We start from the raw sequence: 14147 nt of genomic DNA on the forward strand, positions 1-14147 counted from the left end.
GCAAAAGATATGTTCTTATAAAGGTGGGTATCGTAGATATGATTACCAGGAGGAAGGTCGACAGATCTTGTCGCACAATGCAGGACGGAACCGTCTATTTGGTTGATTGTCCACAATGATGATCCTTCTCAATACAAATCAGGCTTCACGTTATTGAGTGATGCATGCCTCCACGGATACGTAGGCCTATACTGTTAATTGGTAACATATTCGTGTATCCTAGTATGTATCTGGATAATAGAGCTTGATGCATTGGATGTTGTCGCTGACTATCGTTCTCCAGCGCCTGTGCGCGAAAGATGACTATTTGATATTACGACGCGTTAGAAGAGTGCGAGTCACTCCATTGAGAAAAGTCCCAAATCCCCTGCACAGCCTCACAAGGCGCTTTTGTACATGTCCACCACGAGCAATAGGAACGCAGTTTCCTTTCCTGGATGCCTGATTTTACTTTAGCTGCAGCGCTTTCTCCAAAGGTTTACATTATTGATCGGCTCTTGATGTGTCAAAGTCGTACCAAATAGGTCGATTAAAGCGGTACCGGGCCAGATCTTGATTTGGTTCGGTATCGGTATACATGTCAGGTACAAGGTCATATCAGTAGCCGAGAAGAGATGGCACAGCGTCTGTTTTGCGATATACCGTTAGTTGAGAGACAGCTCGCAAGAACAAGTATAGAAAGCGAAAAGCAGGAACTCGAGCTTCGTCCTAGGCCCGAGATGTATTCTAATCTTAACGTTCAAGCTGTATTCCAGCATCATGCTGCAGCGGCTTGACCATTTCCTCGACGAATGAAGAAGAGTTCCACGAATCGCACGTTGCCCGAGCCTGGGCAAAGAGGGCCAAAAGCTGCAGTTCTCGTCCCGCGATTTGGATGCTCGGAGTTCATTGTTAAGCTTAGTGTGAGAGTCTAAACTTGCTTCGGACAAGTTGAGCTGGGAAAGTGAAGGCCGGCGGAATCCAGGGTAAAGCACATCCCGATGTATGGATATGACCTTCCCACTGGCCCACCACTATTCATCGTGAAACCTGCACTGATACACCTGTCTTCCTATGAATACGCAATACCTTCTGACTGCACGGCTCTTGCGACTCTTGCTGCTATTGTTCGAGGATTCACCTCTGGTTGTTTGTCGCGCGTGGAATCTTCTTTGTCCCGATTGTTTTCAATACTCTGCCCAAGCGATATCACTTACCTCCATTGCGACGTTTGCGCTGGTTAAATAAACTCGATTGGAAGCGAATGATCTGAAGGCTTGCAGAACATTCCACCTCCTACCCATTGCGACAATATTGCCCGACGCGCGGACACTACTGCTCGCCTTTACCGTATCACAATCAAATCGAGCGTTCACAGAGGCGCTACGTTCCTCATCAGTCTCACGTCATCTCGTTGTTGGGCATAAGAATAACACTTTGACAAGTTAGTGGCAACTTGACACTCGCTGTCACGGGCGGTGCCTGAGGGCATAATTCGAGTGATAGACGCAGTGCTAGTACGCCATGGACACACAGCACGGGAGGTTGTCCTCACAGCAAGGAAGTCGACAACCTACTCCAAAACCTCCTTCCCACAACTTCTCACACCACCAGCAAGGCCTAGACCCTGGTGTAGACTCGAACACCTTCACCACAAACAAATTCAACACAACATGGCAGAATCCTTGGGGGGGTCATCAGCTGCAGAACATGCAGGGCGTACAAGAACAGATGTATACCAATAATCAGTTCAATACTACAGCTTTTCAAGAGAACCAATACTCAGACCCAGCCTTCACGCAGAACCTGAATACGAACGACTTTTTTGCGAGCGGCATGAGCACAAACGATTACGGTGACGACCTGTCATACCTCAACTCGGGTTTTCCAGTTACCCAGCAAAGTAACGTCAACCCGGCAGATCTGAGCAGACCGCCACCAGATCATATCTCCTCCTGTGACGCCTTGTTGTCAGCCGAGAGTCACAACTCTCCTAGGCAGCAAAACACGTCACCAACATCGACAAACGGCCAGTACCACACGCCTCAACATTCAAGACACGCTTCCCTCGATCCATCGAGCGCATATGACATGTCAAACACTTGGCAAAACATGCAATTCCAGCATGGGAGGATGCCATCAGATCAGTACTCCGAAGTGCCGAGTCAACGTTCGCCATATCTAGCGCAAACGGAATTGAATCAGTCAGACCCTAATAAGTCGCCCTTCTTGTATCCGCAAGACAATAACACGTTTGGCCTGGAAACAGTGAATATTGGCGATACTTCGAGTCAGTCGGGTGCGACATATGTATCACCACGACTACTACCGCAGCAAGCATTTGCTCTTGACTCGCAAATTGGCAAGCAGGAAATGAGAGCGGACCTTTTTGCAGATCAGCCCGCGTTCCAGACCCAGATGCCTTCATTACACAACCGCAACTTGTCATCTGTATCTGACATGGGACAAGCCGATCAATTTGCTGTTCCAAACATACAAATCGACCCTGCTCCAACATCAAGACAGCCCAGCTTCGGCGACCGAGGCGAGATGGACGAAAACGACGCTCTCAGTCCACCTAGTTCTTTCGGCCGAGGACGAAATCGATCAAAGTCAGACGTGACTGGAATGACTCGCCCTGTGAACTCGAGATCGGTATCGCCCTCCGTAAAGAAAGAGCATAACGATAATTTGTCCGTCCGCTCTCCCTCACCAGGTCCTAGATCCCGAGAATCGTCACCTGGAGTGCAATCTGGGCGCATCAGCAAAGACACTCAGAACCGGAGATACAGCGCATCGTCTGTGCAGAATCGTGACTACATCCTTGATCTTGCGGATCCTTCGAGACCGAATGCTTCACCGAATGCGGGTGGCAGCAGTCGAGTACAAAAGCACCCGGCCACCTTCCAGTGCAATTTGTGTCCGAAGAAGTTTACTCGCGCGTACAACCTCCGATCTCATCTTCGAACGCATACCGACGAACGGCCTTTTGTCTGCACCGTTTGCGGCAAGGCATTCGCTAGACAGCACGATCGAAAAAGGCACGAGGGTCTGCACAGTGGAGAGAAGAAATTCGTGTGCAAAGGAGAGCTCAACTCGAAGCCAGGAGAAACATGGGGCTGCGGACGACGATTTGCTAGAGCAGACGCACTAGGTCGACACTTTCGATCTGAAGCGGGCAGAGTGTGTATCAAGCCACTACTCGACGAAGAAGCAAACGAAAGGCGGAACCAGCAATACAGGAATCAGCAAGCAATGCACCATCAACAGGCGGCCGCCATGCAACAGCAGTATATGCAAAGCAGCCTGCAGCCTGTGCATCCTGGAATCATCATACCCATGGATCCTGATGCGTCCCCGCAACCAGCTTTCGCACTCCCTGCTGCTTTGATGGCGCAGTACCCACAACTAGCAAATATCGACTGGGATGCGATTAGTAGTCAAAACATGGCTGATGATGGAGATCTGAGCGACGCTGGATATGACGTCGGAAGTGGTTACGATGATGGGTCGTTAGGTGTGAATTGGCAGGGGCAGGGATAGCGTCCTCGTCCTGTGCTTTCACCTCAGATGGCCATGCAGATGGCCATGAACTTTGACATGGTGCCACAACGCTTGCCCAGAGCACTTCAGCCTCACCAAAGGCCTGGATTTGGTACAGGTGCAGTCAACGGTTCCTTGAAGCGGACGAGTCATCCTCAGGACAGGCATGGTCAGCTATGAGTTTCGGATTCACAACAACAACGATCATGCAATAGAACAAGGCCTGTCACAGACTCACGGCCTTGAGCTTTTCATTTGTGCTTTTGATATACCTTAGCGGGCGTACAATATAGCTAGAACATAGTGGTTGAATTGATCAGTTTCTCATTATGACCCATGGCGCTTCTACTCGTATTCAGTATGTGATGTTTTTACGTGGATCGCATTACCTCCGTTTTCTCTCGGGTGAATGTGGATTTGTCGCGGCGCCACCAAAGCTCGGCTCCAAAATTTGTATTCCGTAAACTATACGAGTCGCCAGCCCAACGACGACATACCACGTGGTCAACGACAAAGGCTATATCCCGAACTAAGCGTATCGCCTTCCGATACTCTGTCGTCGTCAAGGACAGAGCTGCGCATATTGACTGTATCGATGTTGAGATAGTGGCGTAGCTGGCCGATGCGGCTCAATATTCTGTCCCAGCTGGGGAGAAACAGCACCTTTGTCCCGAGACAGCCATGGACCGGCAAATACACAACCTCACAGATCAGATATGAAGCACGGCGCGCATATAGTCGGTCGCGACAGCCACAGCCTATTCGCCTAGTTAAGGGAAGGCGGCAGGTCAACGCCATCTTCGTCACTATTGCAGCTGTTGGTCTGGGTGTGTCAGGTTACCTGCTCAGAGATGAGCTTAGCCATTGGTATCGTGCTGCGGTAAGGACTGGCAGGGTTGTTAGCACGTTGTATGTGTGTATTCAAGAGTATGTGGTGAATGATCTTTCCAGCTTCGCAAAAAAACTGACCACAGCGCAGTTATCGAACCACTTTAAAGCAGGACCACGATGATCCCGAAGAGGCGAGTGCTTTCCTCAAAGCATGTCACAAGAGGTGCGCCGAGAGAGTATTGGTAGTGTCGGAAAAGAATGGTTCTATCTTTGTCAAGCTTGGACAGCATATATCGAGCATGGGCTATCTCCTCCCCTACGAATGGACCACTACTTTTGTGCCGCTACAGGACAAGTGTCCAGTCTCCTCCTACGAATCTATCGAAGACATGTACCTTCGTGATACTGGCAGACACCTCCTGGACGACTTTGATGAGTTTTCAAAAGAGCCTTTGGGCGCGGCATCACTGGCTCAGGTACATACAGCCAAGCTGAAAGGAAGTCAGCAAGGCGTGGCGGTCAAGGTTCAGCATCCGTCGCTCGAGGAATGGGTACCACTTGACATAGCTCTGACGAGGTACACTTTCATGACACTGAAGCGCGTCTTTCCCGAATACGACTTGGAATGGCTTAGCCACGAGATGGAATTTTCCTTACCAAAAGAGCTAGACTTCAACCTTGAGGGTGAAAACGCCACGCGTGCGCGAAAATACTTTGACGAGAACACGAATTTCCCTCTCGTTATACCGAATGTCATACAAGCCAGCAGACGTATCTTGGTGATGGACAAGGTTTCTGGTGCGAGGATAGACAACCTACAATACCTCGACTCCCACAATATATCAAGAGACGAAGTATCGGCTACCCTAGCACGAATCTTCAACACCATGATCTTCGCAAATGATGCGCCGCTACACTGCGATCCACATGGAGGCAATATTGCAGTCAGACATAACCCTAACAGACGATACCCATATAATTTCGACCTTGTTCTATACGATCATGGACTCTACCGTGTGCCAGAGCTAAAACTGAGAAGAGACTATGCTAAATTATGGCTGGCTGTCATTGATGCCGACGAGCAGCGAATGCGCAAGTACTCCTATGAAGTGGCTGGCATAACAGATGAGCAGTTCCCTCTATTTGCATCCGCTATTACTGGTCGCGACTATCGGGTCCTGCTGCGTCACGAAGCAACTACAACTGCGCGTAACAATGCGGAGAAGGAAGCTATTAGCGAAGCTTTCGGCGACGACCTGCTGGAGCAATTGGTAGCTCTGCTCGGTCGTGTTCCGAGCATGATCCTCCTTATACTTAAGACGAACGACCTGACTCGTAGTCTGGACGAATCACTACAAACGACTGAAGGTCCTATTAGATCCTTTTTGATTCTGGCGAAGTATGCAAGTCGCACAGTCTGGGAGGAGCAAAAAGAGATTATTAGAGCGAGAGGCCACCTCTTCAGTCCGAGGAATTGGGCTGATCTAGTAAGAGCTTGGCTCAGTTTTGCACGAGTTGAACTTAAGTTGTTCACATATGAGCGATATTTGTCGATCAAAAGGCACTTGCACTTGGGCTGAAACAGGTGAGTGAAAGACAATGCTTTTTCACAGTGTTGTCACGTTCTTTTCGGTATGGTTCCTCCTGACTAAGACATCCTTTGTCACCTTGGTTCCATGGACTAGACACGGTGAGTGTGTCTTTAATCAGTAATGATGTCTTCAATTGCGATACCATATATGAAGAGCGACATACCGATACTTCAGATCTGCTTGTGGTGATTGCAAACAATTCCCTAAACCAAAAGTTCGAAAGAAGCTAGAGAAAAGCGACCGGAGCCGCTCGTGAATAACCAAAACATGGAATCTACCTTTAAACACTTCAACCTCTATGATCCAGCCGGGATGAACTACGTTATGGACAGGTTGGTGGGCGGTGCACCTATCTTACAACACTCTGAAGAAATCAAGCATCAGGTTCTGAAGGGCATCGCTGAAGTCGTCACTACCTTTGACAAAGTCAAGAGAATCTCTATCGCACGTACGGACATCGTCGCTGCAGCTAGGAACGAAGAAGAAAGAAGAGACGCGCAACGGTGGTGCGAGCAAGGAAACAAGACTTTCGATCTGGTAGATCATGCGATGGAGGCGCAGATTACGCTGTTCTACATTGTGGGAAGGTATAGTCGAGTCAATGTACCGTCCAGTAACACGATGGATGATGATCGGGACTACATGGAAGCTATTGACGACTTGCGATACGAGTTGAGGGATGCACTTGATTTCAACGTCTTAGTTCCGCCGTACAAAGCGATTGAGATCTTACGTGAGGAGAGTCGTAAGAGCACGGGAGAAGGTGCTGCCACTGCAGACGAAGAAGAGGAGGTGCCAGCTGCGGAATAGAAATGGTGCAAGATGATGGAGAACGGAGCCTCCACAGATGCAGGCACGAGGCTTAGGGCTTAGGGGGCATTTATGAGTATGTTGAATGCTGGTAGTCCGGAGATGTGAAGATAAGCAGTGCGAATTGCGTTGCGTAGGGAGAGCCGGAGGAGCCTACCTGAGACGTTTGTGGTTCTTGAAGCAGCTTGGCTGAAGTAATACGACAGATGTACCTGAAAAGCACTGGATGTGATTGTCAAGAAAGCCGAGCAAGGGTATAACAGAGTTCATCTTCCAGAATATTGTCACCTAACCACCCAAGTCAGGAACCGACATATGCTTGATCGCCAGACTCGTAGGGGCTGTAAGTTCCCACCGCCGCCGATCTCTTCAAGCTGGTCCTGTACGCCACAGGCTCGATCTCATCTGTAGCACCGTCCTCCCCCTTCCAGAATACCAACTCATTCATCGCAACGCCGCCATACATGAAAAGCTCAACGTCCGCAACACAAAACTTATCCCACACACTTGGCTTTTCAGGCCTCCCCGTACTTGCTTTCCTCAGTAGTATCCTCCATCTCTCTCCCTGCTGTCCCTTCTGATTAGCATAGAGCAGAGTGGGAGAAAGATGCAAGACGATGTCGCTGCCGTCCTGTGAGAAGAAGTCTTTCAGTCCTTTCTTCACGTCTGTGCCGTTTGATGTCCAGCTGTCGACGTATAGCCCGTTAGTCTCGGAGACTTTGATGACCATGGTAGTATCGTTGTTTACATGGTCAACGTATTGTCCGACATACTGAGAGTGTAGCTCTTTCAACACGATCTCCTCTGCCAAAGCAACCATTTCCCTAATCACGATGTGCGCAATCTCGGACATGGCTTTGCTGTTTCCGGCGACCAGGACCGTAATTCCTATGCTGTATTCCGGGATCATGACGATCCAGCTAGTATAGCCAGGAAGACCGCCGCCTTTGGTTATGAACGTGAGTGCTCTGTCGCTCTTGCTGTCAATGATATCGCTGGTCTTTGCTCGGAAGATCTCCCACGGCATACCGTAGAAAGTACTTAGCCCATCACTCCAGCTCGTTGGCTGGAACCAATTCAATGCTCCGTGAGCATGGGCATTGAAAGTGCTAAGCGCATAACGTAGCCATATACTCATGTCCTTCGTGTTCGCGTAAAGCCCACCTGTTGGATTTTGCACACCAATGTAGAAGCTCCAGTAATATTCTATCCCCTTTGCAATAGCTGCCTGAGCATCAGGCGGTGCTTCGAACCCCGTCCCAGACGTAAGTCCCAAAGGCTCCAAAATATGCTCCGTAACATATCTCTCATAACTCATCCCCGTAACATTCCCAATTACCAACCCCAGAAGATCAAAATTGATATTCGAATAACTACTCCTCTGATTCGGCGCAAAAGTCGGCTGGATCCTCTTTATCCAATCCAGAAAATCATCCTCATCACAGCTTCTCGTATAATTTACCATTTCATCGCAGCTCGGCAGATCTCTGTACTGTTTACTATGAGGATCTAGCCTTGGCAACCCGAGCTTATCCGGGACTTCAGGATGATTGACGTAGTCGTCTTGTGCGAAGTCCCTCGGTAGCCCGGCGTTTTGACTTGCGAGGGAGTGGATGGTGATGTCTTTCCAGGGGAGGTGGCCTGTGCCGTTTAGGTCGGGTAAGTATGTTAAGATCGAGTCGTCGAGATTGAGTTTGCCGACTTCTTGGAGCTGGAACAGGGCAAGGACGGTGAATGATTTGGTTATGCTGGCGATGCGGTAGCATGTTGTGTCGTTGATGACCTTGGCGCCGCCATGGTAGAGAGTGCTTCGTTCACGTGCGGTGTGATGGAGACTGAGGAGGGTTTCGGTTTGTGATGTGACTTCGACAGAGAATGATGTGGTGTTGTATTCGTAGCTGGAAATTAGCCGGTTTAGGTGAGATGATAGCTTCGCGGTGGTGTGACTGAGAAGCTTGGTGTGTGCTGGATGGCTGATATTCGGTGGGAAAAAGGCTGGAGATGGAGGATCGCAGAAGTTTGCATCAGCGGCTTGGGCAAGAAGTGCGTATACTATGCTGGTGATGATCGCGGTGAGCTTCGTTAGAGCCATGCTGATGACTCGTCGTGTGCTCTTCTACTTGAGATAGACTCGAAGCAGTAGTGTGTAGTGAAAACGTCAACCAAACCTTTTGTTCTACTTCGAAGAACTCTAAGCCATTGTGATGTAGATGTAGGTCGCTAGTGGTTCGGCAGGATGGCTTGCTTGATGGTTCGGCACACGCATACTATGGGGTGCATGAGTAAGGTGTGAATGTGGGGAAAGCGTTATGAAGGAGAATGAAGCAGAACAAAAAATGGCAACTCTACTGGATGGTAACAGTTTGAAATACTTTATGAGCATATTATTACTTGGCTTCAAGACATGTACATGGGTATTGACGCATTTGTTTGTATCAAAAAGGCGAAAACCAATGGCAGTAGGCAAGCAATATGATACAACTCGCTTTCTATACACAAAGCTCGTCTCCAACCTGGAAGCAGTTATTCCTTCGGTGCAGTGGAGGAATGCCTGGAATGAGACCTCCTGCCAAATGGAATGTCAACAGTAGGTGGTGGTGCGTGATCGAAATGAGGTGCTAATGATGGATTTTGAGATGGTGGTATCCTTGTGTCGGTGATCTCAGTAGGCGAAAACACAGGGTCCTCAGTGGCAGTGGCTGGGTGGATCTCTATTCCACTCGTACCCTCCACTCCTGACGGTGCTCTCGATCTTTGGAAATGAACTGATTCTGGGTCTTCTGCCCTACGCTCAATAGGTGACCAGCCTCCAGCAACACTGCCAGCTACTATGCCAGCCATGGCTGTGACCGGACCAAACACTGAATTTGAGCTTGCTCGCGTCCGCTTCCTCTGCTTGTCTGGTGTGGCGTTTTTGTTCTTAGCTGCTTCTGCCTCAGCATTCGCAGCTGCATAAGCGTTGGCGACAATCTTCTCCGGGTCGTCCTCTGCCAAATCACCCTTAGGATGCAACTTGGACGACGATCTAGATCTTGGTAGGAATGATTGTCTTGGATGCTGTAGTTTAAACGCAAGCTCTGACATACGGCCACCTCTAAGCTTTTTGAGGAAGCCGAGCTCGTCTCGGATCTCTTCCAAGGCTGGGTTCCATTGTGTGATTCCGTCCTCCTCGTCCTGGACAACTACGTCCGGACTAGGTCGGTGTCGTCGAGGCAATGATGGTATGAGCTTGGCAAACAGCTCGTCAGGGAAGCATCGAATTACAACTGCGAAAGGTATGCACAACAGACCCAACACTATCGAGTATCCCCATTGCGGGCCGTTGATGCGATAGATAGAGAATGCAGCTCCACCAATGAACATGATGAGAATCTGACCTCCGACAATAATGAATTGGATACCAATGAACCAGTAATTTCGAAGCATACCTTCGAAGATGTTAAAGCCATTGTCAAGACGTCGAGCGTTCCACTGGTTGAAAATTTGAGACCAAACGAATGTGTTGAAGATAGTACTCTGAAGTCGATTCATCTCATCCTCTGTCTCGTAGCCTAATATGCTAGCGCCTGCGAAGTAGAGAATAAGAGTAACAGCGAGTTGATATATAGACTGTCCGATGATCATCTTCCACATGGTCAGACTGATGAGTGGAGCCGATTTAGGTTCCGGACGTCGCTTTAGGATGTGAGGAGAAGGAGCATCAGTCGCCAAAGCTAAAGCCGCAAAGGTGTCCATGATCAGGTTCACCCAAAGCAACTGGACTGCAGTGAGGACAGATTCCTCGTTATCGTTCGAAACGGCAGAGATGAAGGTTAGAAGGACGGCAGTGATGTTAACTGTAATTTGGAACTATAAGATGTTAGAATGAATCTCAATCTTGACTACACCAACTTACCTGTAAGAATTTTTTCACTGCATCATTGACCGTTCGTCCCCACTGAATAGCCTTGACAATGGATGCAAAATTGTCATCCATCAGGATGATAGCAGAAGCTTCCTTTGCAACCTCAGTACCAGCGATACCCATCGAGAAGCCAACGTCGGCGGTCTTCAGTGCTGGAGCGTCATTTGTGCCATCTCCTGTTACTGCGACTGTTTCTCCGAGCTTCTTCAAGTGTCCGACCAATAATTTTTTGTCTTCAGGACTGGAGCGAGCAAGCACTTGAAGACGAGGAATGACTTGATTAAGCTGTTTGGCTGTAAGTCGACGGAAGATTGGACCTTCCATGGCAATACCACCAGCAGTGAAGATGCCACACTCGGTCGCAATAGCCTTCGCAGTCATCAAGTTGTCACCCGTGACCATGCGTACAAATACACCAGCTATCTGACAATCACGCACAGCCTCTGTCACACCAGGACGCAACGGGTCTTGAATACCCACCACGCCGAGGAAGGTCATATCGCGGAAGACAGCGTCGAAATCAGCTTGCCTTGCATCCTCTCGGGAGGCAGCACCACGAGGAGGCCACTGCTCAAAGTCTCGGTAGAGCAAACCGATCGTTCTCAAAGATCGAGAAGCGTAGCTGCTAACGACGTTGCCCAAGGTGTCAATCTGCTCAGATGTGATTTGGGCATCAGTGGTGCCCTTCGTGGGTTCACTGATGATATGTGTGCATTTCGCAATCAAGATCTCAGAAGCACCTTTGACAAGCAAGCGAAATTTACCACTCGAGAGCTTGATAACCACAGCCATGCATTTTCGACCAGAATCGAACGGCACCATCTGCACTATTTCAGCATTGGCTCTCTCCTCAGCGACAGGACCTAGGCCAAGATAAGTCTGGGCGAAAGTAAGTAATGCTGTCTCTGTCTTGGACCCAATAAAGACAGTCTGTCCATTCTCTTCGCCTTCGAAAGCAGTTGAGTTGAGTACGATGGAGTCTTTCAACAGTACCCTTGTGTCATCTGCCAAGGTCTTCGCGAACACGATCGAGGTGATATCGTCCTGTTTTTCTTCATCGTCATCTAGTTTGTGATTAGTAGCCGCAACCTTGCTAGGGGCAGCATCGTTGTCGGCGAAACGAGATGAAGTTCCAAAGGTACCAGCTACCACAGTCATCTTGTTCTGTGTAAGCGTACCTGTCTTGTCCGAACAGACAGTAGTAGCATTGCCCATAGTCTCACAGGCGCGAAGTAGACGGACCAAATTGTTGTCCTTCAACATACGCGTAGTGGCAAAGGCCAGAGCCAACGTGACAGCGAGTGGAAGACCTTCAGGAACAGCAACGACTATGATGGTAACCGCGACAATAAAAATCTGCAAAAAGCGTTGACCTTTTGCCTCGGCGCCGCCAGTGATAGAACCGAGTCTTGCTACAAACTTGATGAAGAGGACCAGGAAGAGCAGCAGGCCAGCACCTAAACCGAGCTTAGCGATATATTCGGCCAGGATATTCAGCTTCGATTGAAGTGGAGTGGTCTGGCCTTCATCCTTCAGCGACATCAAAATCTTGCCGTAACTCGAGTTGACGCCAGTCGACGTTGCAAGGAAAGTACCGACACCCTCGGCGACTTTGCCACCAGAGAGAATGAAAGGGTCTAGTTTCTTGGTAACTTGATTCTGCACGATTGCTTGGTAGACATCGTCTGCAGGTTGCTTTCGGATGATGTCAGATTCGCCAGTGGCTGAGGACTCATCGCAGCGGAGATTATGACCATCAATCAAGATACCGTCGACTGGGATCAAATCACCTGGCTCAAGATGAACAACATCTCCAGCCATTATGTCATATACCGAGATTTCTTGAGACTTTCCAGATCGAACAACCTTGACCATGCGTTCCTCTTTCTTCTTGTTGAGCTTAACAAATTGGCGCTCTTTCTGATAATCGTTCAATGCACCGACTAGTGTGACGACGAGGATGGCAACAATGATAGCCACACCTTCGACCCATTCAACACGTGCTTCGTGTGTGCCTTCGGCTATTTCTTGTTGTGTTGGTGCCCGAACAGATTGATAGATACCAAGTGCAAGTGAAATGACAGCAGCTGCTGTCAACAAGATGAGTATTTTATCGTTGTACGCTATCCAAGCGAGCTGCAAGAACGACTTGGTCTTCTTCTCCGGTAGGCGGTTGTCGCTGTAGATTCGCTTCCTATCGGCAAAGGCGTCAGATGAAGCCTTGGTCGCATTAGTAATGGAACCTCTGCTAGTCGTCCGTTTTGCCGGACCGAAGTCCTCCTTCGACTTCTCCGCAGCTTGTAGAGCCTCCTCAAACGTGACTTGACCTTGTAGTCCGACTTCATCCGAGCTAAGTCCACTTTGGCGGTCGCTTCGAAGTCCTTTCTCAATGCCAGCAAGACCACCAAGATGATAGAAGGCAGACAAACTTTTGGGGTTGATCATCTTGTTCAGCTGGCCAACTGAGAAAGCGAAGGGGCTATTCTCGACCTTGAAGTCGGCTTCAGTACCAGGATCTGGTTTGAGCGCGTCTGAATCATTGAGGATATCAGTGTTGCTCAGAGGAGCCTCCTCGGGTACGGTATCACCATTGGTGCTGGTGGGCACCTTCGTGTCTCCGCCATACGAGGCTGTCGATTGAGAGTCGGTTTCGACAGAGCTAGCTGGCTCTCTGGGACCAGGAACAGCCAAGAACGTATTTGAAGGAGCACCATCTAGGCCAAAAGCCCGAGGTGAGGAGATATTATGAGGCGAAGTTGGCCGACTGCCTCTATTATCAGTGGGTGAAGGCGCAAAGACTGGAGGGTGTGAACCAGGCTGGTCAAGACTTCCTGTCTGGAGTCGTGGCAAGACAGGACTGCGTCCGTCGGCCTCTGACAACATCGGCGCGCTTGTTGTTGCAGTATCATCTATACTGATAGTAGGGGCTCTTTGTCGCCCAGGTTGGGCTGTGCCACCTGCAGTGACTTTCTCGTCCGGCATAGGAGACGACATCGTCAAGCTTGTAGAGGTTCAAGAAAGGCGACCAGATATTCAGGATGTATGTGTTCGGGCAGGAACAGTGCACGGTGTAGTGCAGCGCCTCGCTACCGACTGTGGAAAGGTATGGTTACACAGCAGCCCTGGGGATTGTAACAATTCCAACTCTTTACCCGCGAGGGTTTATTGACGTAGTATGTGCTATCCCAATCTTTGGAACCTTCGCTTAATCGCCGAGTGAGTGTGCTAATTATTGAAAGGCGGTTCTGGTATTTCGTTGAAAGATTATGACTCTGAATTATTGTTCCCTCGCAACCCGTTGAGTGATGGATTTATAGACGATATAATTGAACAAACAGGACTGAAGGTAATAAGCCTGAAGGGCAATCGAACTTCGAAACTGGTCGGTTTGCAGCAAACGACGACACGAAAGTGGAAGATGTGAATAGTATGAAAGGACCGGCACAGCAGACTCAGGTATTCAATCTGCTGGTTACTGACATGCTTGC

At 49.2% G+C, this 14147-nt stretch overlaps 4 protein-coding genes across 4 annotated transcripts; 2 read left to right on the top strand and 2 right to left on the bottom strand.

Moving 5' to 3' along the window:
- Positions 1-1503: 1503 nt before the first annotated feature.
- Positions 1504-3522, top strand: CRZ1 (DNA-binding transcription factor; the record flags this gene model as incomplete). The annotated part of the gene is made up of 1 exon (XM_064901215.1): positions 1504-3522. The coding sequence occupies one exon, from the start codon at positions 1504-1506 to the stop codon at positions 3520-3522; it is 2019 nt and encodes a 672-aa protein (XP_064752291.1).
- A 622-nt stretch (positions 3523-4144) lies between these two features.
- On the top strand, positions 4145-6755 carry LTR64_006890 (uncharacterized protein; the record flags this gene model as incomplete). Its single annotated transcript, XM_064901216.1, has 4 exons — positions 4145-4449; positions 4502-5752; positions 5967-6043; positions 6172-6755. The coding sequence occupies 4 exons, from the start codon at positions 4145-4147 to the stop codon at positions 6753-6755; spliced, it is 2217 nt and encodes a 738-aa protein (XP_064752292.1).
- Positions 6756-7056: 301 nt separating this feature from the next.
- On the bottom strand, positions 7057-8847 carry LTR64_006891 (uncharacterized protein; the record flags this gene model as incomplete). Its single annotated transcript, XM_064901217.1, has 1 exon — positions 7057-8847. The coding sequence occupies one exon, from the start codon at positions 8845-8847 to the stop codon at positions 7057-7059; it is 1791 nt and encodes a 596-aa protein (XP_064752293.1).
- Positions 8848-9278: 431 nt separating this feature from the next.
- On the bottom strand, positions 9279-13653 carry PMC1_1 (plasma membrane calcium; the record flags this gene model as incomplete). The annotated part of the gene is made up of 2 exons (XM_064901218.1): positions 9279-10604; positions 10651-13653. 2 exons carry the CDS (start codon positions 13651-13653, stop codon positions 9279-9281), a joined length of 4329 nt encoding a protein of 1442 aa, XP_064752294.1.
- Positions 13654-14147: the final 494 nt, after the last annotated feature.

The sequence above is a fragment of the Lithohypha guttulata genome (assembly GCF_036872675.1).
Source record: "Lithohypha guttulata strain CCFEE 5908 chromosome Unknown scaffold_5, whole genome shotgun sequence".
Taxonomy (NCBI): Eukaryota; Fungi; Ascomycota; class Eurotiomycetes; order Chaetothyriales; family Trichomeriaceae; genus Lithohypha; species Lithohypha guttulata.